The sequence below is a fragment of the Haplochromis burtoni genome, unplaced genomic scaffold (genome assembly GCF_018398535.1).
Source record: "Haplochromis burtoni strain Fernald_Lab_line unplaced genomic scaffold, NCSU_Asbu1 Contig_6, whole genome shotgun sequence".
Lineage (NCBI taxonomy): Eukaryota > Metazoa > Chordata > Actinopteri > Cichliformes > Cichlidae > Haplochromis > Haplochromis burtoni.
The window spans coordinates 3544498-3568694 of record NW_024582367.1 but is presented as its reverse complement, the minus strand read 5'-3'; the positions used below and the strand labels follow the sequence as shown (position 1 = coordinate 3568694).

General features: G+C 40.5%; 2 protein-coding genes across 5 annotated transcripts in view; both read left to right on the top strand.

The window, feature by feature from the left end:
• Nucleotides 1–512: 512 nt before the first annotated feature.
• On the top strand, nt 513–19016 carry plekhm1 (pleckstrin homology domain containing, family M (with RUN domain) member 1). Of its 2 annotated transcripts, XM_005913614.3 has the most exons (13): nt 513–722; nt 1394–1480; nt 5676–5917; nt 7029–7700; nt 8078–8531; nt 9504–9651; nt 11235–12203; nt 13398–13543; nt 14480–14673; nt 14831–14894; nt 14990–15147; nt 17014–17127; nt 18041–19016. In XM_005913614.3, exons 2-12 carry the CDS (start codon nt 1430–1432, stop codon nt 17120–17122), a joined length of 3207 nt encoding a protein of 1068 aa, XP_005913676.1. In that variant the 5' UTR covers nt 513–722; nt 1394–1429; the 3' UTR covers nt 17123–17127; nt 18041–19016. The 2 variants fall into 2 exon arrangements, with proteins under 2 accessions (XP_005913676.1, XP_005913675.1); XM_005913613.3 differs by having other exon boundaries at nt 17014–19016.
• Nucleotides 19017–21142: 2126 nt separating this feature from the next.
• The window catches only part of LOC102292291 (kelch domain-containing protein 1), a 12307-nt gene continuing 9252 nt past the window's right edge, over nt 21143–24197 (top strand). The window contains exons 1-3 of one of the 3 annotated variants that reach the window (XM_042223876.1): nt 21143–21504; nt 22251–22321; nt 22577–22694. In XM_042223876.1, coding sequence (XP_042079810.1) covers nt 21403–21504; nt 22251–22321; nt 22577–22694 — 291 coding nt within the window. In that variant the 5' untranslated portion in view covers nt 21143–21402. Of the gene's footprint in view, nt 21505–21528; nt 21859–22250; nt 22322–22576; nt 22695–24197 lie in introns of those variants that run through there. The other 2 variants (XM_005913618.3, XM_042223888.1) reach the window with 2 other exon arrangements.

Genomic DNA, 24197 nt, shown 5'->3' with positions numbered 1-24197 from the left:
GGAAGGTTTACAAGACAGGAAAGAGACCTGCTATGATTTATGGTTTGGAGGTGGTGACATCGACAAAAAGACAGGAAATTGAGCTGGAGATGTTAAGGTTTTCTGTGCAAATAATCAGACTGGAAATGAGCATGTCAGAGACAAAGCTCAGATCAAGTACATTAGAGATAAAGTTAGAGAGGTAAGGCTGAGATGGTTTGGACAAGAGATACTGCATATACTGGGCAGAGGATGTTTAAGATGGAGCTCCGTGGAAAAAGGGAAGACCACGGAGGACGTTCTTGGGTGTAGCGAAGAAGAACATGCAGAGGGTTGGTGTGTCAGAAGAGGATGCTTAAGATAGGGTGAGATAGATGATCCACTGTGTCCTTGAAGAGGATGAGAATGAGAAGAAGATCAAGAAAATCATAAAGAAGCTCACGAAGAAGAAAAAGATCGACAAGAAGAGAATCCATGAGAACAAGCTCAGTTTCACAGCATTTGTGATGGAACCTGAACGCATCACTAGTCTGAGTTCCCATGATGCACTTCGTTTTCAGTTGGATGGTGACAGTCGAGCGTCTAAAGTCGAGCTGACTTCTGCTCTATTTTTAGGTGTTTTGGAAGCGATGGAGAGTGACTGCACGGATTTTTGTGCCTCTAACGTGCAGCTCCCGTGTTTACGTTAGTTTAAGGAGGACACGCGCTTGTTTTTCGACCTGTTAGCCAGGCTGTTTGTTTCGGTAAGCAAAACTTAGCTAGTAAAAGCCGCCGACAACGTCTGGGTTTAATATTATTACATAGCTGATAGACATTTCGTTATTTACACAGCTTTTTTATTTTATTTGTTTAATTTACAGTGTTTCGGTCGTGCATTTCTGTCATTAATGCACATACGCCCAGTGCTCGTCACTGCAAAGCGTCTGCAGAGAAAACAAATGCTTCTAAATGTCGCTTTGGGTGTTTAAAACGAAACTATTAACCAGCCACTGTTTGGTAAACAGTACTTTGTTTGCTGATAGCCCAGCACTTGATGTATTTAACGCAATCTTATTTGGATGTGATGATGTCAGGGTGGTTGGATTACATGCTAATTAGTTCTCAGAGTGCCTCTCAGTTTTTATTGGGGAAGTAAGAAGCTACTTCCCTGCAGACGTCTTCTTTAATCTGTGCTTCACGTGACTTGGAGGGCTACTCACAGAAAGCATGAAATGGCAAATAATGTCACAGAGCACAGCCTCGTGATAGGAAATTCTGGAAACTCGATGTGAGGAGGGAAACTCGTTTCCTTCTCGTCACATGTCTGGCTCGAAGGCGTGGCCATATTCAGGATACAAACTCGCATGACTCGTTTGGTCGCTGTTAGTCAAGCCTGCAAGTGCAAAAAGGGCAGGTCTTTTTGTGTGTGTTTCAGTGTGCCATGTTGGAGTAACTTATTCCAGGAGGTGCCATGCTCGCCACGCAGACTGAAGCTCACCACGAGACTAAGGATGTTAAAAAGGTAAGAATCAGCTCGTTTCACGTTGCGGATTTCACTTCTGTCTGGCTCCTTCCTCTGCTGGTGAGACAGCGTGAGAGTTGGCTTGTGAGATTTAAGTAGTATTGTAATGCAAAGTACCCCCTTGATGTTTAGGTTGCGGGGGACATGGGGTGCTCCAAAAGAAAAACAAAAACAAAACGACAACAGCACAGCCTGTTTTCAATACGCCACTAATAGTGGATGCAGCAGAGGAAATGCATCATAATCCCGGTACTAAGCTCATCAACAGAGGATTTTCATTATGTTTAATGGTGAAGCTGGTCTTGCATAGGTGTAGTCCCACCCAGGGCTACAGGAGGTCTTCTGGTACAGACAGGAAGGGAAAAAAGGCCCAAATGGACTGCTCTGCTGCTGTTGTGCACACTTCAGGGGACCTGCATTGAAAGACTGAATGAAGGTTAACCTAAGAAACTTGTAACAAGTTCTATTCTTTTGGATCAGTGGTGGACATGTTTTGTCTCAGAGGGTCTTACTTACTTTGATAAATTAACCCAAGAGTCAAATATTGAACAATTAATGTGAAATAGTTTCACATATTTCAGAAGTATTTCAAGATTTTTTCATAGACATAACTGACGCATCAGTCCTGGGTGATCGTGTCAGGAATCAGGAACTTGCTCTTAGTACTTTTTGTGCTTGTGTGTCTATGGTGAACTGTAATATAAAACCACTGAAGTACAAAGCTGAATTACTTAACAAAGAATAGATCTGGCTAATATTTGCTGTTTACTTTTAATATTTTAACTCACACATTGGCTTTCTTATACTTGATACATGCGGCATTAGTTTATTTTCAGTGTGACTATTTTTGAGAATTGATTATAACTCTGAGATTTTAATGAATCACCCCGTGTTTCTTGAATCTAAATAATGACAACAAGTGAGACGGTCACCTCTCACCATCAACGCTGTTATGTTAAACATGTTATTGCTTCAAATGTGTTTGGGTTTTTTTTTTAACCACTAACAACAATTAAACTCCTCAACATCATTCATATTCAATCTGTTATGATGGCTTGCAGAGATTTGTTGTGCACTGTATATGATTGTATAACTTAAACTGTGTTCTTAACTGCCAAGGGCTGCCACCAGTCTGTGGGCTACTCTTTGAGAGTCTAACTCTAGCCTGAATGGTAGACTTCAGAACCAGAATACCTTTATAATCCCTAAGTAAATTATGTGTGTTAAAGTTGCTCCAAGACAGTAACAGACCAAACTAAATAAATAATGCAATATGCTACAAAGGTTACAAATTTAAGAAACAGTGCTAACATATACAAATTGCTCAATTATAAATATCAAGAATATTACAGAGGTAAATATATATGATTGACATTTAACTCTAACCTGTGAACTTTGTCATTTGTTATTTTACTGTAGAGAGTGTGTTAAAGGGTGTAACTATTGCAGTGTTTACAGTATATTAGATGGCGGAGTTGTACAGGGAGATGGCCACAGACAGGAATGATTTCCTGTGTGGTGCAGTGTGATTTTTGGTAATCTCGGTCTCTCATTGAACGTGCTCCTGTGACTAGCCTGCATGTAATGGAGTGGTATTATTCAGCATTGTCCTTATCTTGGACACCATCCACCTCTCAGACACGACTAGGGATGGGTACCGGTATCATGGCACCGGTTCTGACATAAACGACCAGACCGAAAAGCAGCGCACATTTCGGTGCTTGTTTTTCCTGAGATGTGATACACTTTGAATTCAATCATTTTACGTTTCCGAGGATAGTAGGCGGGTCCAGGTACGTACGTTCTTTTAGAGCAGAACTACAGATTAAAAATGCCCAAGGCGAAGCGGTCAAAAGTCTGGCTGTACTTCACAGCAAAATATGCAAACTCAGCAGCCTGCAACAAGTGCTTTAAGCTGATACTGTGATACTGTCAAAGGAAGTAACACCTCAAATTTTTTTAAAAGCCGAAAAATGCGCCATATTTGATAGCTTGCTGCGAGACCTCACACCAAGCGCATCTACTGCGGTTGTTTAAGCACTGCTTCCAGCCAAGAGTGATACCATATATGCCCCATAGCTGCAGAAAAGCTAACATTGTTATCTTTTTACAAAAAAACAGCTAAACATGAGAGGTTTTTGGACCAATTTTGTGTTCTCCATTCTTTAAGCACCAGTTTGAGCACCGGCACCGTTTCAAAAGTACCGGTTTGGCACTGGTATCGGATAAAACCTAAACGATACCCATCCCTAGACACGACCCTTCCTGCAACAGGAACTTGCGGATCAGTTTGAGTCTGTTGGCATCTGCAACCCTCAACCTGCTGCCCCAGCATGCAACAGCATAGAGGATAGCACTGACCACAACAGACTAACAGAAAATCCTGAGCATTGTCCGACAGATGTTGAAAGACCTCAGCCGCCTCAGAAAATAGAGACAACTCTGGCCCTTACTGTAGAGTGCAGTGGTGTTCTTAACCCAGTTCAGTTTATTGTCTTTGTGTACTCCAAGGTATTTATATTCCTCCACAATGTCCAGAGGGTTCAATTAAAGAAGATGGAGAAGTGTTCCAACTAGGCTTTCCTAGGATCATAAAAATGAAGACGTAAATTATCCTTTAACAGTAGGAAGCCTGAGTCATAGGTGGAGCTACCCACTAAAGAGGTTTTTGACCTTTCACCAAAGAAAAGTAACCAGAACTATGATTACAAATATTTGTAACCAGTATTTTCTTTTTTAAAGTGAGGCTTATTTTACCCAAGTTTAAAATACCTTTTTTTTTTTTAAAATTTGTTTATAAAATAGCTAAAAATAACAGGGAGAAACTTCTGTTAGCTTAGATGCCAAATCTTATTTTCCGTCACTATGGACCAGTCGTGCGTAGTCATCCTCCAGACGCCAGGAAAACCCCAGGGTTATGGCTTTTTTTTTTCTCAAATGTGTTTTTCAGATGTTTCAATGAAAGGAAAAAAATGAGTTAAAAAAACATAAATAATTTTTATGTTTTGTTAACAAGGCTTTGAGACCTCAGATCATTAGGTAAGGTGAAACAGAGTCATTGCTTTGAGTATAGTTGGACAAACTGTGCTTGTCTGGCCCATCGTGGACCGTGGAAAAACCCTGTAATTCTAGTTTTGCAGAAAATAACCCCGCTGCATTAATGTACCGTATATGTCCAGGTGCTTGGAACTGGACCTGTAGATGTTTTTCTTTTAACAAGTCAAGCACTGCAAAGGAAGAGTTCTTCAGTGCTCAAGAGCACTAAGTTTCTTGTGTGTTGCGAAAGAAGCTGCCTTTGTCCTCTAACCTTTTACATAATGTAGGTCTGTTTGTAATGTGTTTGTTATTTTTTCCCCATCAGCTGACAGTGGGTGACATGTGACAGGAGGTTATATACAGGTTGAGTGTCATAACATCACAGCTGATCTCAAACTGCTTGTTTGTCATCACACTGTGGAATGAAATGCAGAAAAAAGTGCCAGTTAATGCTTGAAGATGTTTTCTATGTATGTGGTTGAACAGGAATTTTTCTTCTTGTTTGACAGCTGCTTCCCATCAGAACAAGTTGAGGAATGTGTTGTTAGGTTTTGTATTGTTGATTGTTATTTATGCTTAGAAATATTTAACCATATATGCTTAGAGGTGTATAATCAATTGTGTAGTGATAGGACTGTGATCTTTAGCAGGCTGCAAAGGCTTGGTGTGCATTCTACTCTAGGAGCATAAGAGAGGTCCTGTCTTCTCTTTGTTGATATAGCAAACACACTTATATCTCTTTAAGTATAAGAGCCTTTTGTTCAGATGGACCCGCTAGACTCCTGGCACCAGCTTTTGGGGAGTCTTCACAGGGTCACATCTTGACCTCACACAAATCACATACACACACACACACAAAGGCAAGGTACTCTTTGTGTGTATGTAGACGTCATATGTTAATGAACCTATGCATATTCATGTAACCTCAATAAAAGAGCAGTGTTACGGGAGAACGGACAAGAGCAACTGGGGTCAAGCGAAGGAACGGCGTTTGTCCGGTTCTCTCCCGTGCACGAGAAACATGAAGAACTTTGCCTACTTCGTGTCTTGCTTGCTGTGTAATTATATTGCCTTCAACGTTCCAGCGAATAGGTTTGTAGCTTGAACCTATCATGTGTTTTATTAAAATCCTTTTCCTCTTCCACGTATTGTTTCTTAGATCAAAGAGAAGTTGGCGCAGTCGCTCAAGGCCCTGCAGAAACGATATGTAGCGTCAGACTCGGTAGTCACCAGTGATGATTCCGATGCTAACCTCCTCTGCTGTGCCCTGGAGGCCATCTTCATCCACGGTATCAAGAGCAAGTACATCCGCTCAGAGTCTCGAAGCAGCAGTAGGAAAGGGGACCGTGGACCCCTCCCTCAGCCTTTTTTCTGGAGCCTCCTCAAGAGTGTCACCCACCGGTAAGTCAGAACCAAGGCACAATTATTCCTAAATTTGGGGGGTTTTGGACTTTTTCCCTTTGGAAAAAATACATTTGGAGATTTTATCTTAGACTTCAGGTTCATTTTATTGTAGTGTCTTTACCTTATGCAAAGTGCCTTGAGGCAACTTGAATAATCAAGTATTCTAACAATTATTCCACTGATTAATCGAGCAATCTGATGACAACTAATTTTTGGGCTAAGACTATCTTTCAGGAGGCAAAAAGAATTCTGACAGTATTGTGTCTCCTGGATGAGGGGGTTTTGGTGTGTGTTCATGTGTATGTGTGTGTGTCTCTAAAGCAGCATGTGGTGGCTGCAAAGAAGAAAAGTGAACATACAATGTTCAATCTTCTCAATAACAATGTTATTGAGAAATTCAAATCAGTGATTCCCAAAGTGTGGCCCTCAGCTTCCTTTTGGGTATTGAAGGTATGCAGGTTGTCTGTGTGGTCAGTGAAAAATTTACAATTGTTAAGCTTGAAGTTAAAATGTTCTGAGTTCCCTGAGTAACATTTTCAAGCTTTAATATTTCCATTTACAAAACAAGTACAAGACAAAAGATTTTAAAAATTGACTGATCATTATCAGATGGCAAAAAAAAAGACTGTTAATAGAGAATTACACAGAATAAGAGAGATGATTGATCAAATGAAATGAAGAACAGAAACGTCAGGAGGTCATTAATCCGAGTCTTGTGTTTAAATCAGAGTTTTTAGTAAAGGGTTAGGGCTGCCGTTTTAGAGTACCTGTGAGGAAGACTAAAAGACTCCAGGTCTCTTTTATCCCCACTGCATCTTGTCTCCTCAATGGCAAATAACTGTCCTTGGACTTTCTATCACTATTATTTTCATTATTATTTTATAGTATTGTTCTGTTTATTTATATCCTGCTGCTAAACTAATTTCCCCTTGTGGGACAATAAAGACATTTAATCGAATTGAATTGAAGTGTCCCTGAAGATTTTCAGAGTTCATATTGAGTGATGCTGTTCTTAAGTTTAAGTATGACTGATTTAAGGTATTATTCTGTGAAAATGCAATATGTTTATCACACTCTTTTTTTTTTTTTTCTTTTTTTTTTTACCTAGTGATGTGATCACAGAGCTGGAGAAGATAAGCTTTGTGGGCACTGATGTGGGTCGCTGCCGAGCGTGGCTACGGCTGGCCCTCAACCACGGCCTCCTGGAGTGCTACCTCGTATCGCTGTTCCGTGAAGACTCCAAGCTGCAGGCCCATTATCAGCCCAGTGCCTTGCTCCTGAACCCGGAGGAGCGAGAGGTTCTGCTCAGCTACCTCCAGGGTCTGGCCTCCCTCACATTCAGCCTGTCTTACAAGTCATCTGTCCTCAATGAGTGGACCACCACGCCTCTGGCTCTTGCCGGACTCTGCCCTTTGTCCCAGGCAGACTTACTCGACCTGCCCCTCAATGGTGGAGACCCTCCCACCTCCAAACCGATATGGAAGGAAATTTGGGATACAGTGTCTCAGTCATCGGGTTCTTCGGACGCACTGGATGTACAGAGAGGCTGCCCAGTTTTAGTGGGGAGGGGATCAGATCTTTTACAAGGGAGTCAGACTGCTCTTCGTTCTTCTAATTTAAGCCTGGATACCACAGGCTCCTCTCAGCTGTCCTCCAGCTTGAGCTCTGACAGCCTTCTGCAGGGACAGGACCCCCGCAGCCCGACAGGAGAGCATTGGTCTTCATGTGACTTGGAAGCAGCCATTAATCCCAACATCTGCACCAAGAGGCCACAGAAAGAGTATGTATACATTTTAAACAGTTTTTAATCATTCTGGAGCAAATAGGAGTTAAATAACTGTTCTTAGCACCTGAATGAGCCCCATCTTGTAGTATATTTTTAGTCAGTCCCTCATACACCATCCTGTTGTTCTAATAATCAATAGAGCATCAGATATGTGTTAATCATTGGCAGGAAATAGCCTCCAATAAAACATCCACCCCAATATGGGCTCTGGCACGGGACTGAAAAGCAGCCAATAACCAGTATATAAAATTAGCAGCTTGGATGCAGAGGTTTTTTTGTTTTTTGTTTTTTTTGGTCTTTCGTCAACAAAAGCTTTTCTTTTATTTAACTTGAAGTAGAATACATGTTTTGAGTTGTCTGTATCTCTGCAGCTCGCTGACTGATTTCCGGGAGAGCGGACACTGCAGTCAGGACTCGACACAGGAAGACTCATTTGTCTCCAGCATGGGTCCTTCTCAGTTCTCTGAGAAGGGTATTATCAGTGACAGTGAGCCCCAGGCTTCTGAGTACCAGCCTCCAAACTTTGGACAGCTTGATTTAGAGCAACCAGAAACAACCACTGAGCTGCAGTCATCTGATGATGATAAGTGTCCCGCTGAAGTCTGCAAAAGTGCCTCTTCAGAATTGCACTCGGACATATGTCTTGTCTCAGCAGTCAGTGAACCTGCAGAACCTGTGGAGGAAGTAAGTGTCACTGTTGAGCCTGTCCAGGAAGAGAAGCCAACAGAAAGCTCTGAAAAAACCAACGCAGACTCTGCAGTTCATCAGTGCCCACGTCGCTCTACAAGCATCTTGAGCAGAAAGCCATCTTCAGATTCACTATCAGTAAGTGTAACATCTCTCTAGAGGGTAACCGTTATTTGAGCAAAACCACAAACTTTATCTGGCCTTAATGCAAATTTGTCAAATGCACTCATATCAGTTCATAAACACTGTGGTTGCTGATTACGTAGAATGCAAAAAAACTATTTGATATTTGTTGCATGAAATGTCAAGTAGGATGTTCAACTCTTATTCTTGAATCTTGAATAATGCATGGAGAAAAAAACAACACAATCTCTGTAATAAATAATGGAAAAATGTTATTTTGTGTTTATTGTTTTCCATTTTAAAACCCCTCACAAAAATGGTGAGTAGTCGCATTAGTTTTACAAACTTAGTCTGTCCATCCATCCATCGTCCATCCATCATCTAACTCCTTGTCTAATTAGGGCTAACTTTTATTGACTGAGTACTGAGTCTTACTATAGTACTCTCATCCACAGCGACATTTTACCTGAAAAACACCTCTCTGATCTGTGGGAAGTAGCTTAAGCACGCAGCAGAAACCCACATGGGCACAGCAAAAACACACCAACCTGCTGTTCTAGTATTCAGTGTTAATAGACTGTGAGAATACTGCCGGAAGGCAAATTAGTAGTGATATGAAACCAGTCCTGTGGCGAAATGTTAATAAAATGGAGTACAGAAAGTAGCCATACTATACCAGCAAATGCCTAGAGTGAAAACAACTCTTAATTGTGATCTCTGAATGGGAAAAACTAAAGATATTTCTTAGTGTTTTACATAAATATAGGAAAATCTCTTAACATTAGTCAAGACGGACACATTTGTGCTTAAATTCACGTGACCGTTTAGAGACCACTGTTTATAGCTTCTACACCACTAACACCAATGACACATGATGAAAGGGGAACCCTTTTTTTGCAAACTGCACTCTGCTACTTACCATTAACATGCAAATGAAACCCTTTAGTTCCCAATGCTAAATAAAACATCCTCTCCTGCTTTTTGCAGCATTCTTATTCTTGGATCTCAGACGATGACATTTATAAGCCCCATCTGGAGAATTTGCCGGACAGCGATGACGCACCTGTCTCTCCTCCCGCACCTGAGCCCAGCATCTCGCCGTCACGTCCAAGTGTCGTCCATCGCAGACAAATAGGTACCATCCCCTGTCCCCCAAGCTTTGAGTGTACAACTTACGATAAACGGTTGTATGAAAAGAGTTTTGGGCGCTGGGCATAATTCACAGCAGTCAGTGCTCAATGTGAGAACATAATAAAGTTTCTTTCTTTCTTTCTTTTTTTTGTAATTGAGCACTACAAGCTTGTGTATGAAAAAAAAAAAAAGATGTAAGAATTTTATGCAATATAAGAAAAATGCATAAATGAAGGAATAAGTAACTATGGGGAATCTCAGCAATCTCACTGCCCGAGGAAAGAAATCTGAGTTTCAGAATCCTGCCAACTGAGTTTCTCTGAACAAACTGTTTCTATCACAAATAGATCATTGCATTCAAGTGAAAGAGACAGAGCTGTTAACAAACTAAACAGAAGCCCACATGTAAAATCGTTGCTCCACAGCACTTCTAGTGGTACCTGCAGTGTGCGCACACCTGGTCAATACAGGTAGCCACTGAGGGATTACAAATGAAGTAACATACTGCACTAAAGTCCAGGAGCACTAGAAAGCGTGGAATGAGATTAAAGCCACGCCCCCAGATTTTCCCAGCAGGTAATTTCCTTCAGGTCTCAAAAGAGAAAACGCCTGCTGTTACATAATGCTTGGCGTGTGGCCACATCACTGTGGAATGTGATTTTACTACATTTGCAGGACGTCACCTGGATGAGTCCCATGGCCTGTTTTAAAAATAGAAATAATGTGAAAGAGTGTAACCGTAACGTTAACAGCGCAGATAGTGAAGCATGTCATGGGACATTTTGTGACAAAGCATATGGACTATGGTTATTATTTATTTTTAAAATCATTTTGTCAATAATGGGACTGTTCACGAGTAGCTAATCTCAGTCATTCACATGAACAGATTAGATTATTTAACCGTGTTGTGAGTCAATGTTAACTTATCTATTGAAGCAAATAATGGGGAATGTTGGCTGGTGAAATTATCCCACTGGGGATGTCAACTTGAATTCCAAGCCTTCTTTTCATTTTGTTTTCGCGCTGCTAACAGGAACTCTGAAGTCATGTAATAGTTGATTGGAAATCCAATGTCAGTTCACGTATCGGCCTGTTCTTTTTCTTGTAACCCAGTTTCCTTCTCCATTTTTTTTCTCTACATTGCATCACTGTGTTGTAGCAAGTTGAGAGGACTTGCCAGGGAAGAATTACTTTCTGGGGAAAGTAATTTGTTAGATTACTTATGTTACATTTGCATTACCATATAACGTGGCCTAAATGTCATAGAATTACCAGACGTTAATGTAATAACACATTAACAAACAATAATATAGTTTCTTACATAGACACAAATCCCTGTCCTAATGAGGATTTTTCTTTTAGTCTTTAAGTTTTAACACACAGTTGACAGCTACATTGAAAACCAGTCCAGCTTTTATTTATTTATTTTTATTTATGACAACCCTGCAACTTTGCTCAAAATAATGCAAAAGGTTCAATTGTGGCTTAATTTTCTGTATGTATTGCTCAGCTAGTAAACATGGATATAAAAGAGGCCTTCTCAGTGTGAAAACACGACAATGTCATCTATGTATGTGTTTTTCCCAGGGCTGTCAAACCCCTTTCGAGGATTGCTGAAGCTCGGTCACCTAGAACGACGCAGCGCCGTAGGATTATGGCGCGACTACTACTGCGAGCTGTCACCCTTTGAGTTCCGCCTATATGGGAATGCAGATGAACGGACATGCTGCGAAAACTGCTCCCTGGTGCGATGTGAAGACGTTCACATCACCTCAACTGACGGCCGCTTTGACTTGACCTTTCCTGGAAAACGGCTTTACCTCCGGGCGGCCAATCGTGACGAAGCTGAGGACTGGGTGGACCGGATTATTGAGGCTGTCAACAAAAGCCGACCAGTACCGCATGGCGAGCAGTGGGAGGTGCTGCACACCGGGTGTGAGAATGGTGTGGATGAACGTGCAGTTTCTTCGCCACCCTTGTCCCCTTCCAGCCCTGAGCAAGGCCCGTCTGGTTCTGATGCTTGTGGAGGGCAGGATTCTCCATCTCCTCCTCAGCAGGAATTTGACTGGACATCGACTACAAATTTAGAAACGGATTCCATCAAAGAAGCTGTTTTGTACTTCTCCACAGATCCTGAGGCCCGGACGTGGGAACGTATGGTTTTCTCTCTCTCCTTGGAGACCTTGAAAGGATTTCTCGTAAAAGAAGGAAGGAAGCTACAGCGGCTAAACTACCCTGTTGAGGAAATCCGGGATGTGGTACCCGATGTTTCTCAGGGGGGACCAGCCTTTTTCAAGCTCCTGACAATTCGAGAAACACTTAGATTTAGAGCGGAGAATGACAAGGAGGCTCGCTTTTGGAGGAAGTTTATCCGAGAGGCTCTTGACTCATACCTGGAGAATGGGGAGTGTGAAGGCTCTGAGGTACCTTTGGAAGCGACTGGAAATCTGTACAGACTGGTGCAGCATAGGCTAAAAGAAGATGGAGCACTTCTTGTTCACCTTTTCAAAGTTCCCTCAGAGAAGGGCCTGGACACTCAGGGCTTCAAATGTGCAGGTAATGTTAGAATTTAAAAAATATCTTTAAACCTTTTGAAGCCTGTTTGATGTAAAATCAAGCAGATTTTGCTTGTTGTGGTAATCCATCCTGTCTGCAGTATCAAAAGTTGAAGCTTTTCATTGCACTTCTAGTGTAAGTGATTGGGTCAAAACCCTTTACTGGGTTTGAGCACACCATTTTTTAATTTTTTTTTTTTAAATTTAAGACTTCAGCAGTCTGAGACGGACAAAATCAACCTTGTTTTAAAATTCTCAACTTAACAGCATTAAAAAGCATGTTTACATCCTCGAACTAACAGAGTTTTGGACTCTTGGATAGTTTCGTCCTTCATTAATAACCTTTACAGTAAATTAATAATGCATTTGTTTGCATTTGACTAAAGCTTAAAGTTAAGGGTATGGCCTAATGTTTATAATGTGCCTTTTGGAACATTTTAATGGACCTGACTTGCTGTGTGGTACTGATCATTGCAGATGCATCTGTGTGTGTGAGCCTATGGCTTGAGCTTGCTTGTGTTGGCTAATAACTTTGCACTTCAATCTCTTGTTCAAATATTGTTCACTTCTGGCTCTGCAAAACTAATATATTGACAGCCAAAACAATAATGCTGAAACTTTAAAATCCAGGATCCATAAACCAGTAGATAATGACATTTTATGTACTTAAAAAAAAGAAGAAACTTTTACATTAAGAAAACTGGAGATTATGGAAGATTTGCACTTGTCTGTTCAGTCTGTTCATTTCCTGTTGTTTAGTTTGGTTTTGAGTGTGATGATAAAAATCAGCATGTTGCCTAGGAGTCTAAGACCTGATCTTGTGTTCAGTTGTATTTTTTACGATCCTTTTACCCCAAAACCAATAAAACCCATCTTTAAGATCCACCTATTTTCCCAAAAGAAATTTAAAGTATTATTCCTTTGCTTTTGTCCCACTTTTCCAGCAAGTATCTTAAAACTCGGTCAGGTGTTTCTTTGCGTAATCCCGCTGACAGATCTGTTTTGGGGTTTGGTTTTTTTGTGGGGGGGGGATAAATCTCGGGATGACAGACAGCAACTTCTGACACGTGGAGCAGATCAAGCATAGCCTTGTAAATCATAATGTATCACTGATTGAGTCTAAGGGAAGAGGAATCCGACTCATTATTAGAGTGGATGTGACTCAGACTGAGTTGTGCTTTGCTGTGTCTTGCAGGCTGTCCTCAGAAGATTGGACTGTCACTGGGCAGAGCCAGGTTATGTGAGTTCTCTGGGCTGTACTACTGTGAGTCATGCCACAAAGGTGACACCTCCATCATCCCCTCACGCATGGTACACAACTGGGATGTCGCCCAAAGAGAGGTAGGTGCAACACGTAACTATCTGCAAACAAACTTCTATAAAAAAAATTGTTACAAATTTGTTACAGCAATTAGAAAAACAAACATATATGACTTCCTACCTGCTAATTTAGATGAAAGCTTAGTGTCATTTGAAGAAACTGGCCTTGGGTATTAACACGAGTGCTGCAGACTGGAAGCATGAAGCACACTGTGTAATGTGTTACACCAAACTCTATGAACTTGCATCTTAAAGGTCTGAGTCTCATTTGAAACTACAAAAATGTTTTCTAATATTTGTTGTTGTTTTTTTGTTTTTTGTTTTTTTTGCAACTTAACTGTTTTGTGACCTCTGAGGTTAAATAAAAAGACGGCTTTGCTAAAACAATCAAGTCAAAAAGTAAATGCCATTTCAGTTTTTAATATCTCAAATTTAATTAAGGAAATATTTATGTTCACATACACTAATTATGAGCATAAATGTGATCACTGTCATGAATATGAATGAGTAACCTTTTTTCTTTTTTATTTCTTGCAAGTTTTGAGGTTTGATTCAAACATTGATTTATTACAGTGCAAACCTGAATCAGGAATTGAAGAATGGATTAGGCTAATATGTACTAAATGTGCTAACACAGTGTTTATATTTGGAGGAGGTCTCCTCTTTCTAAGACCAAAAAGTCTGGTTGTTGCTGTTTGTCACAGAAACTGTTCATACAGCGCCATCTGCTGAAATAGAGTTAAATGGCAGTACAGACTATTTGCATTTCCTCCAGGCTAACTGACAGTACAGTCCTCTTACAGTTTTTCTGTGCGGGTTTGTTTTATGTATTCTAACCCACTCATAACTAAATATTCTAGTTTTTCTTTTTTTTTTTTTTCTTTTTTTTTAATTGCTGAACATTTTGAAGCAACATGTCAGCCTCATGAGACTGCTTACACTTGTTTGTCTGCACAGGTGTCTAAGAAAGCCCTGTGGCTTCTGAAGCAGGTAGAACAAGAGCCTCTGCTCAACCTGGAGCAGCTGAACCCTGAGTTGGTTGCGCACACAGAGTCCATGGGTCAGGCCCACGAGCAGAGGCAGAAGCTATGCCTTCTGGGTGAATATCTGCGTACCTGCCGCAGTGGAGCCTGCAAGAAACTCCAAGCGAGGTGTTTGGCAGAATGCCTTGGCAATAACAATAAATTACTCTAGGCTACATTGTTCCTATTGAATTTCTTTTCAATAGGAACAATCAATTTAAATGCTATAAAACATGTTAAACACCTTTCTTTCCTTTTTTTCTTCTCCTTCCATTTCTCTCTCTAGAATGGGGCAGCGAACTTACCTGTTGGAGTCAAACCACCTGTACAGTGTCAAGGACTTGCGACAGGTAACCTTCTGGCCCGCTTTTATTGCATACAGGATCGCCACCTTAAAATACCTACATATAGGCATCTGTATTTTTTTTTATTTCTTTTTTGTCAGGTAGCAGAGGGCCAGTATGTAAACTTTCTGCGCAGGCTGGTGCAACATGCCTCTAATCACGTGTTCAGCTGCGACCTTTGCACCCAGCGTGGCTACATTTGTCAGATATGCCACTCTGATGACACCATCTTCCCCTTCCAGTTTGAGACAACCACAAGGTATGTTTTTCAAAGGCATCTCTCTTCATTCCTCATTCTTTTTATTTATTTGAGCCCTAAAACTAAATAGTTTTAAAAAGAAAGAGGAAAAAGTCCACAATGAGGCTAGCCTTTTGTCCAAATATTCTAAATTAAATGCTAAACACCAGCTCCAACTTTTTAAACATCCTGTTCTTCTGTGTGACTTCCTTTCCCTTGTTTGTGTTTTCAGTGTTCTGTTTAGTCGCCACTGTCTGTTGCTTTTTAACGTGGGCTATATAAAGTGTAAACAGGACAAAAATAAACTGAAGCCCTCTTGTTAATATGAATAGCAAGACACAATCTACCAGAGAGACGTAGAAAACTCTTTTAATAAAGCACACAGACCAAAATGATCTTCTTTTGGCTGCTACTTTTAGGGGTCGCCACAGTGGATCACCTGCCTTCATCTCACCCTATATCTAGCACCCTCCTCTGTCACTCCAACCCGCTGCATGTCCTCCTTCTCTTCTCTGTGGTTTTCCACTTTTCCTCCTGTCTGCCAGCTCCATGTCCAAACCATCTCAGCTTTGCCTCTCTAACTTTGTATTCAAAACGCTCATCCTGAACAGTCCTTCTGTTACACAAACTTGTCTGTCCTGCTCACTCGCACTGAAACTCTCAGCATTTTAACTTGTCTACCTGCAACTCTGCCAGTGCCACCATCTCCAAACCATCCATCTTAGTAATGGTAAATGGCCTGTATTTGTATAGCGCTTTTCTAGTCCCTAAGGACCCCAAAGCGCTTTACACAACCTGTCATCCACCCATTCACACACACATTCACACACTGGTGATGGCAAGCTACATTGTAGCCACAGCCACCCTGGGGCGCACTGACAGAGGCGCCCCAGGGTGGCGCCTCTGTCAGTAGTGATTGTAGTGATTGTAGGTCTCACTACAATCACTACTTCCAGGCTCATATGGGATTTGTCACCAACCTAATGAACATCTCTTGACATCAGTCACACAAAATCTGTAACAGATGATCATCCGTGTCTTTGTCACCACCCGGCTGGCTTCCTGCAGTGGGGTCCTGTTCGAAATTCCTGCAAAGCCCTGGACAGAATCCAGTATGTCCAGAACTCATCTGCCAGGCTTCTAACATGCACTAAGCTCGGGGAATATATCACACTCACCCTCATAAATCTCCACTGGCTCCCAGTCAAGTAACGCATTAATTACGAGATCGATCTTCTCATCTACAAATCCCTCAATGCCCTGTTTTCATGTGCTGTTTTTGAAGTGGAACTGAAGTCTTTGCACTCTTGTCAAACCAGCCAGATTCCACTGACAAAAATAGTAATTATACCTGAGAACACACTTTAGATTTAGATTAGCAACTGCTGTCTGGTGGCTTTGAAAATTACAGTGTACTCATTAGTGTGGAGAAAGTCCAAGGGGGCTTTGAGCTTCTGAGTGAGAGTGGGTGTGAGGCGGAAGGAGCCTAAGGTATAGTGTGACAACTGCAACCACTCGCTCAGCTTTACCAAAGAAGCGCTTTATAGAACGTGAATTCAAACTGTTCTAATATAGATGAGTGTCTTGTCCTGTACCTCATTTTAAAATATTGATAAGATCTTAAAATCTGTGTCTCCAAAGCTATAAAAATAACACCTATATGTGTGGAAATTATTGGGGAAACACATTTTCTCTATCGGAGGATTTAAGGCTGACACCGTCAACTGACTGAGAAATTCTTTTGTGAAAATCATACTTTAAGTTTGTGGAAAAGCAAAACAAAACCTTTAACATATGCTAACTGTGGTCATTAGTATTTTTACTAGAAGTGGTGTGGAAATTGTGTCCACAGTGCCTTTAATTTGGTTTGTTTTTTCTCTTGCCCAGGTGTGAAGATTGCAAAGCTTTGTTTCATATAAGCTGCAAGGCTGATGAGCAGTCCTGTCCTCGCTGTCAGCGGATGAGGAAATACATGGAGAGGGATCTGCAGGACTGAGCACGGTCAGTAGGGACAGTGCTGAGCTGTGAGCCACGGGGCCAGACTGTTAAACGTAAGCTGGTGGAGAGTAAAGAAAACAAAATTTAGCTTTCACATGATGTAACCTCAAGTGCAATTATGAGTTTGCCTGCCCTAACTGACTTAAAGCAAGCATGAAGATGAAGGTATTTGAAGTCACAGTGCTACAGTAGCTAGACTCTCTTGCACTAATGTAGAGGCATTCAGAGCCTCGTGCTGCTCACATGATGCAGCCAAATGTTACTGACCAGTGATTTAAATACCTCTCTGATTTCTGATTCAGCCACGACATCAAAAAAGGCCTGGTCAGACGTCGAGGGTGCTGCCAATCTATTGTATCCAAACATTTTTTACAGTTGGCCGTTTTCCACTGCAGGAACTAATAAGTAGCTTGCACCATTACCTATTCTAAACTCAGGAATCCCCACACCCACTCCTGTAAAACCTCTTGTAGGACTGCTTCTGGATCAGAATCTACTCCAGGATAACAGCCTGTACTTAGAGGTTCTTAACTACTATCAAACACTACTTCTTTTTTTTTTTCTTTAGTTTCAGAACAAGAAAATCTTTGAAAAACCCCAAACCTATTCGAACAAAGAAGATTAGGAGTCTTTCAAATTGTAAAATTTAAGTGGATAAAACGAATGACAACCATCATCATCTGGTTTCACAGATTCATAGTTTAACTAGTGGGTTAATAATTTTGAAACTGAGACCGAAATCAAGATGGAAAGTCTCGGAGACTGCGTCAAAGACTTATTTCAGTTTCCTGAACCAAAACATACTAATCTGGTAAAAGCTGTAATGCACCGATCAGTAGAGAAAAACCAAGGTATGAGCAGAAATCATAGCGTTGCCTTACCCTTCGCCTTTTTTTTTTTTTTTTGGTGCATTCAGGATCTCCACAGATTGTAAGAGATGATCATGGGGACTTCCTGTAAACTTGGTTCCTGCTACAAGTTTGTGCAGTGGAAAGGTGACCATTCACGCCCTTTACTTTGCTTGTCACATCAATGTCTTCTTAACCATCATGTTTACACAAAAGTGATCCACAGTATGTTTTCTGTTTCTCTCAATGCACAAATTATTCAGACATGATTTCCAGCATTAATATTTAGTACTGTACTTGTAGAATAATGAGAAATGTTTTTATTAACAGATCTTGATTGTGCCTTCTTTTTTTTTTAATTTAAGCGTTACAGTTTTCCCATGATATCTCACTATTACGGGGCCAAAACTTTTTTTTTTATACCCATAATCATGCAATAAAAAAATTAGATTGATCAATAAAAATAATTTGTGTAAATATGAGCGCTTTGTGGAATGTTTCTCTCTATATATATATATATATATATGTGTGATTAAACAGGCAATTGTTAAGGCTCACAGAGGAGATTTGTTTATGCTGCTTATTCATGCATTTAATGAAATAATTTAATAATAACTGTGTGGCAAAAACATTAAAAATGAAGATTTGAAATGAGTGTTTATAAAGTTTAAAACGTAATTTGCATATTTGCACTCGGAAATGACTGTTAAATGGATATTTCAGCTGAGTTATTTGAGCTCTGATATCTTCAGCCACATTAAATTATCCCTAAACTAAAAACCCAGCTGTGTTTATGAGCTTTTTTTTTTTTTTTCCCCTTTTCTTTCATTTTTGACTTTGAACTGAGAATCATCAGACTTCTCTGGGGTCTGCAAAGAACAAAAATAAGTTGAAGATGTACTGAACTCCATTTTGTGATATGCAGAACATATCATATGCAAAGGGAAAATTGCATATACTGCAGTACTGTTATTTCCGGATTTGTATTTATTTTGTCTCATTATGTATGAATGACTGTATTGAAATAAATGTCAGTGTATTTGATTCGGTTGTCTTTTATTTTAAGCCTTTCACACCAGGTAATGTTCATTTTACTCACAAAGCCATGTATGGAAGAGGATTAGGGCCACTAGGGGGGGGAAAAAAAAGTGGGCACGTCTTTTTTTTCCCTTCTTTTCCTGAATTCTGAGAAAAAAGTCAGAATTCTGACTTTAATCTCAGAATTCAGATTTTTTTCCCAGTGGCCCTAATCCTCTTCCGTAGCCATGGCACACACAGACATACGGGCTAATTTTCATCATCAGTCCCTGGAAGGCTGATGAAGACCAGATGCTTATTTTGCAGTACACACACCCCGGCACCTCACAGTCAGTTATCTCCTCAGTAAAACAATATTAATTCCTAATAAAGTCAATAATATATAAACAATTAAATACAACTGCCAATAACATGCAAACCTGGATCGAATAGTGTTATTGTGCATTACAGTCTTATAGCAGCTTGCACTGTGGTGCACTGAGTCTTTGGCTGAAGATGCTACTGTTGATAACCTCCAGGGCATGGCGTGGGTGTGCAGGGTTGATCATAATTGACTTCACTTTCAAGAGGATTATTCTTCCACCACCTGCTGGACTACCTCTGTTTTGAGACTGTAACACAGAGCTAGTCTTCTTGATATGTTTGTCTCCATTGTGGACACACAAAAAACAGGCCGTGCAGTGCCTACCATATAGAGATGATGTTTGCTAATGCACATACTGTGGTCTAAGGAAGCAAGCTGTAATAAGGTTTGATTTGACACAAAAACTCTGATATACGAGAGGACCAGCCCCTCAAGCGTCATAATGACATGTGGTGAGCACTACGGGTCTTATAGTCTTGGTATTTGGTGTGATGACTCTCCTTTGCAACAGGGACTAAGCAAGAGGTGTTTCACAGGCTTAGGACCTTTTGCAAATGCAGGTGTGCTGGAGGACCACATATTTCTGCAGAACATGTTTTTAACAGCCTTGGGCTGATGTCACATGACCCTGTCAAATGTGAGGCCATATTGTCCAACGCTAAAGCTTGGTCCAAATTTGGTCATGCAATGGGACTCCATCAAATCCTGTGGAAACTTTGTTTTTGTGCAGTCATGTTAAAAACAATAACACTGTGTTTAACAAGTTCCTCTGTGAAATAAGGAAGTCAGGAAGTTAGTTTCATCGCCATCTGTCACACTGAAATCATTGTAGGAATTTGGGTGTGTCTTTACATGTAGAAAAGATAGAAGGGAAATTCCTGTTTTCAACATCTTTTAAGATGGACATTTTGTGCTTTTCATCATTTTCTGTCATATTTATACAGATACATCAGGGGATCCTTATATTAAGATAAAAACATACCAAAATTGCGAATAGTGAAATCAATATTTATAAATGACGAAAGCTGATGCTTCAAAGTGTTCTAAACAGATAGTTTGATCCTCACTCTGGACTCTGTTTTAGTTCATTGAGTGTGGATATCCCATATATGGTCACATGTGGCACACGGCAGTCCCACAGACCTTATGTTTACCAATCAGAAGAAGGATGGCTTAAAGCGAGAGGCCCTAAAACAGTCTATGGGGCTGTAACAAAGACCAGTATGAGAAAAACAAGTATTATTTTAAACTGAATAATGCAAAGCTACTCTACTTGAGTCCAAGTTTAACATGAACCTTGAAATGTGCTTTTAGAGACAAAGAGCTCCTGCAGAAGGAAGTGGATGACCATTAATATGTAGTGAAAATACACAGATTAAATGTGATTTACAGTATTATGGGAAAAAACAGGATCAATGAAACTAATGTTTTGACCTTCATTTCACTAGAATTCAACTAGAATTTTGGAAGCTCCTGAAGAGGGGAGGGGGGAGAAGTCTTGGCTGTATAACAGGTTGACAAGAAAAGGAACAGATGTATCACTCGGAGCAGATTCCTTAATACCAAACCTACCTGCCATACTTGGCACTTCTATGTTCTGATTTCATCTGTGTTTGGGGTGTTAAAATATCCACTTCACTGCTTCTAACCTGCCTGTTTATTGTTGAGTATACTAGCATGATTATATTTCACTCTATCACAGAGAAATGTGTTAAATTTTCATGCGGCCCATGCTAAACAAATGATTCTTAATCACTTAGGTATTCTAAACACGCAATACCTGGTGTGCCGAACTTGCATGAAGGGCTCATGCTTATGGGAGGAGTAAACAAAGGCAGCAAGCCTGAAAAACACGTTCCGCAAAGCCTCCAATTCAGACGGCACTTTTCTCTGAGCCAGAGCGACATGATCAGGTCCTCTGAGCCGCCACAGCATTCACCTTAAGCTTTGTTAAGCACTTTTCGGCGGTTTTTATTTGGGCGACGTGGCGCTGCTCATCAGGCAGGAGAGTCAGAGCGCAGAGCTGGGATGGATGCTGCTCAGAGAGACGCGCCGGTCAGCCCGCTGGAGAGGAGCAGCCACACCGCGTTCATACACAATAATACGCTGTATGTGTGGGGAGGTTACCAGGTAAGAAGAGCCGAGGTGTAATTATAGCCTCGCTACCTGTGCAGGTCCCCAAAACTTGATTGTTTATCTGAACGTCATCAGTGGGGGAAAACGTTTCGATGAAGAGAATGAACTTTCTAGAATTTCCTTTCTTTACCTGGATGATTAGGTGCAGGTGTTTCTACGCGGAGCCAAGTCATGACAATAAATTTAAAGGAAAAAGTCACTGGTGACTGCTTCTATGGTAACTCAGTGCGTCCTCGCTGTGTTTACTTTGAGGAAATTGAATCCTAAAGGAATAAATTACCGGAGTATATCAGTGTTCGTATTTATGAGTATGGCAAATAACATGCATCCAGCATGTGTCGTTGAAAGGTATTACAGCTTGAGCTGCTACTGAACTGAGCGAGTTACACAAAGGTGTACAAGCACCTTTGTGTAACTGTTCACTTTAACTGTTCACTTTAATTAAAAGTGAACAGTTGTTTTGGTTCAATGCGTTTGTGACTGTAGATGTATATGTAGACTAAAAAGAAAACACTGCGGAAACCAACTTGGCAAATGAACTGGAGATTTCAAATATCCTTCTAGGAAATCCTTCTAGCATGTTTCAACAAGAAACATTTTTTTTAAACTGCATCTTGCTGCATCCAGGTTGTTGCTATGTCCATCAGCCATCTAAGGTCACCACAGCTTTTCAGCAATGTGCAGCTTTTGTGAACAAAAGAGGACATTCACAGCTTTATCTTGTCTTTGTTCCTTCACAGGTAGTTGCCGGACAGGATGTCGTGTTGCCCAGTGATGAGATATGGCTCTGTGATTTAGACAGTGGGATGTGGTAAGATCAAATGAGGGCTGTTTATCAGCTGAGACAAATGGTGTGTCACACTGACATGTATCAGAGGCTAGGACAAACTAGATATAAGTGACTTAGCATTCAAAAAACAGCCTTTTCTTTTATGGTTATTTGAGTCAGGTCAACTAAAACCAAAGCCAACCTTTCTTAGTGTTTACTTTATATGTGTGTTTAAGATTTCTAAGGCTTTACCTTCTTATCTTTTACAGGCGTTTTTTAACGTTTTTGTCTTTGCAGGGAGCGGAGAGAGATGACTGGAGACATCCCACCAGACCTGTCGGGCTTCTGCGGTGCTAATATTAACACTAAACTCTACATCTTTGGAGGATATGAAACAGCTGGGTACTCCAGCCAGGTGAGATGCTGGGCCACACATTCTGTTCCAACTCAGACCTGAGCGTCACGTTTGATAAAGATAAATGCTTAAACAAACTTCTACAGTCATACAAAAACTTTCTATCAATTTTATGGTTTTATGTATCAGGACATAATAAAATAAATCAGCTGGTACTTACCACGTCCATCCATCAAAATGCAAAGGTAGTGTCTGAAAAACTTCAGCGGAGGAAATAATTATGTACAAGATTGTGTGACAGCGTTTCAGCTTGGTTGAGGTGTGGACCTTGATATTTTTTTTTGTCTTGTTCAGCCAATTTAAATAGCCTTTAACATGAATACAGCCATTACTTCCTCTTGAAAACATAACACTAAACTTTTTAGTGTAAACATATTCCAGTATTCTTTATCTCAACTCATCTTATTTTAAATGATCATATCTTTCATTAAAATACTTCTGATATTGTCGACACTTAGGCATCTTGGCACTATCCTATGGATGCTGGAGAATCTGGATTTTCATTTTCTTCTTTAGGGTGATTTTCTTATCTTGGACTGGCAAATCATGCGCTCCATGGCGTTCACTTGCTTGGTTCCTTTTCTTGTAGTCTTTTTTTTTTTATTTTTTTTTATTGAGCTTTCACTCAAGCTGTAGTGAGTGTCTGACAGCAGATTGCATAGCCCTGTTGGTTCAGAATAATTCAGCTCTACCAACAAATGCACGGTGGTAAGTTAAAAATGGGCCAGTGTACATGTTTCACTAATGAGACACTAATTGTACAATTTTCTGCAGGGTAAGAACTTTTCCATGCAGATATTAGTACTTAAGGTAAATGCCCTCTTGTATGGCTCAGTTTCAAGGAAGTTTTAACTTGTCGCAGAGATGTCCTCACATCTAGAGGAGTTCATGCTCCTGTGGCTGCAAACTAAGCCCCATAATCATTACCCATCCACCACCATACTTGACAACTGGACTGCCATCAGCTTCTACATTTAACATGTTAACAGAGGCCTATAGAGTTTGAGCTCTTGGGTTTTTTGCAGTTTCTCAGAGCATGCTGTTAACAGAGCTCCAGCTACTTCCATCCATCCATTTCCTTCAGCTTATCCAATTTGGGGTCGTTAAGGGGGTGGAGACTATCCCAACCATTATAGAACAAGAGGTGGGGGTATATCCAAAATGGGTCGCTAGTCTGTTGCAGGGCAATCATTCACGCTCACATTCACACATATGACCAGTATAAGTTCACTATTTCACTTAACTAACTTCATGGTAACATGTGAAACTGTTGGAAAATTATTTTAGCCTTTCTATTTGACTGGGTGTAGATGTATCAGTGACAATTTGCCTACCAGTTTGCTCCTGTCAGATAGTTTACTGTGAAATTTGGTAAATGAGTTGTACAAACATGTAATCCTGGTTTAGAAGAATGGACAAGAAAGTGTGCCTTCCCACCTACTCCCATCCTTTCCTCCAAACTGTCACCATGGCAGCTCTTTTATTTATATATATATTTATTTA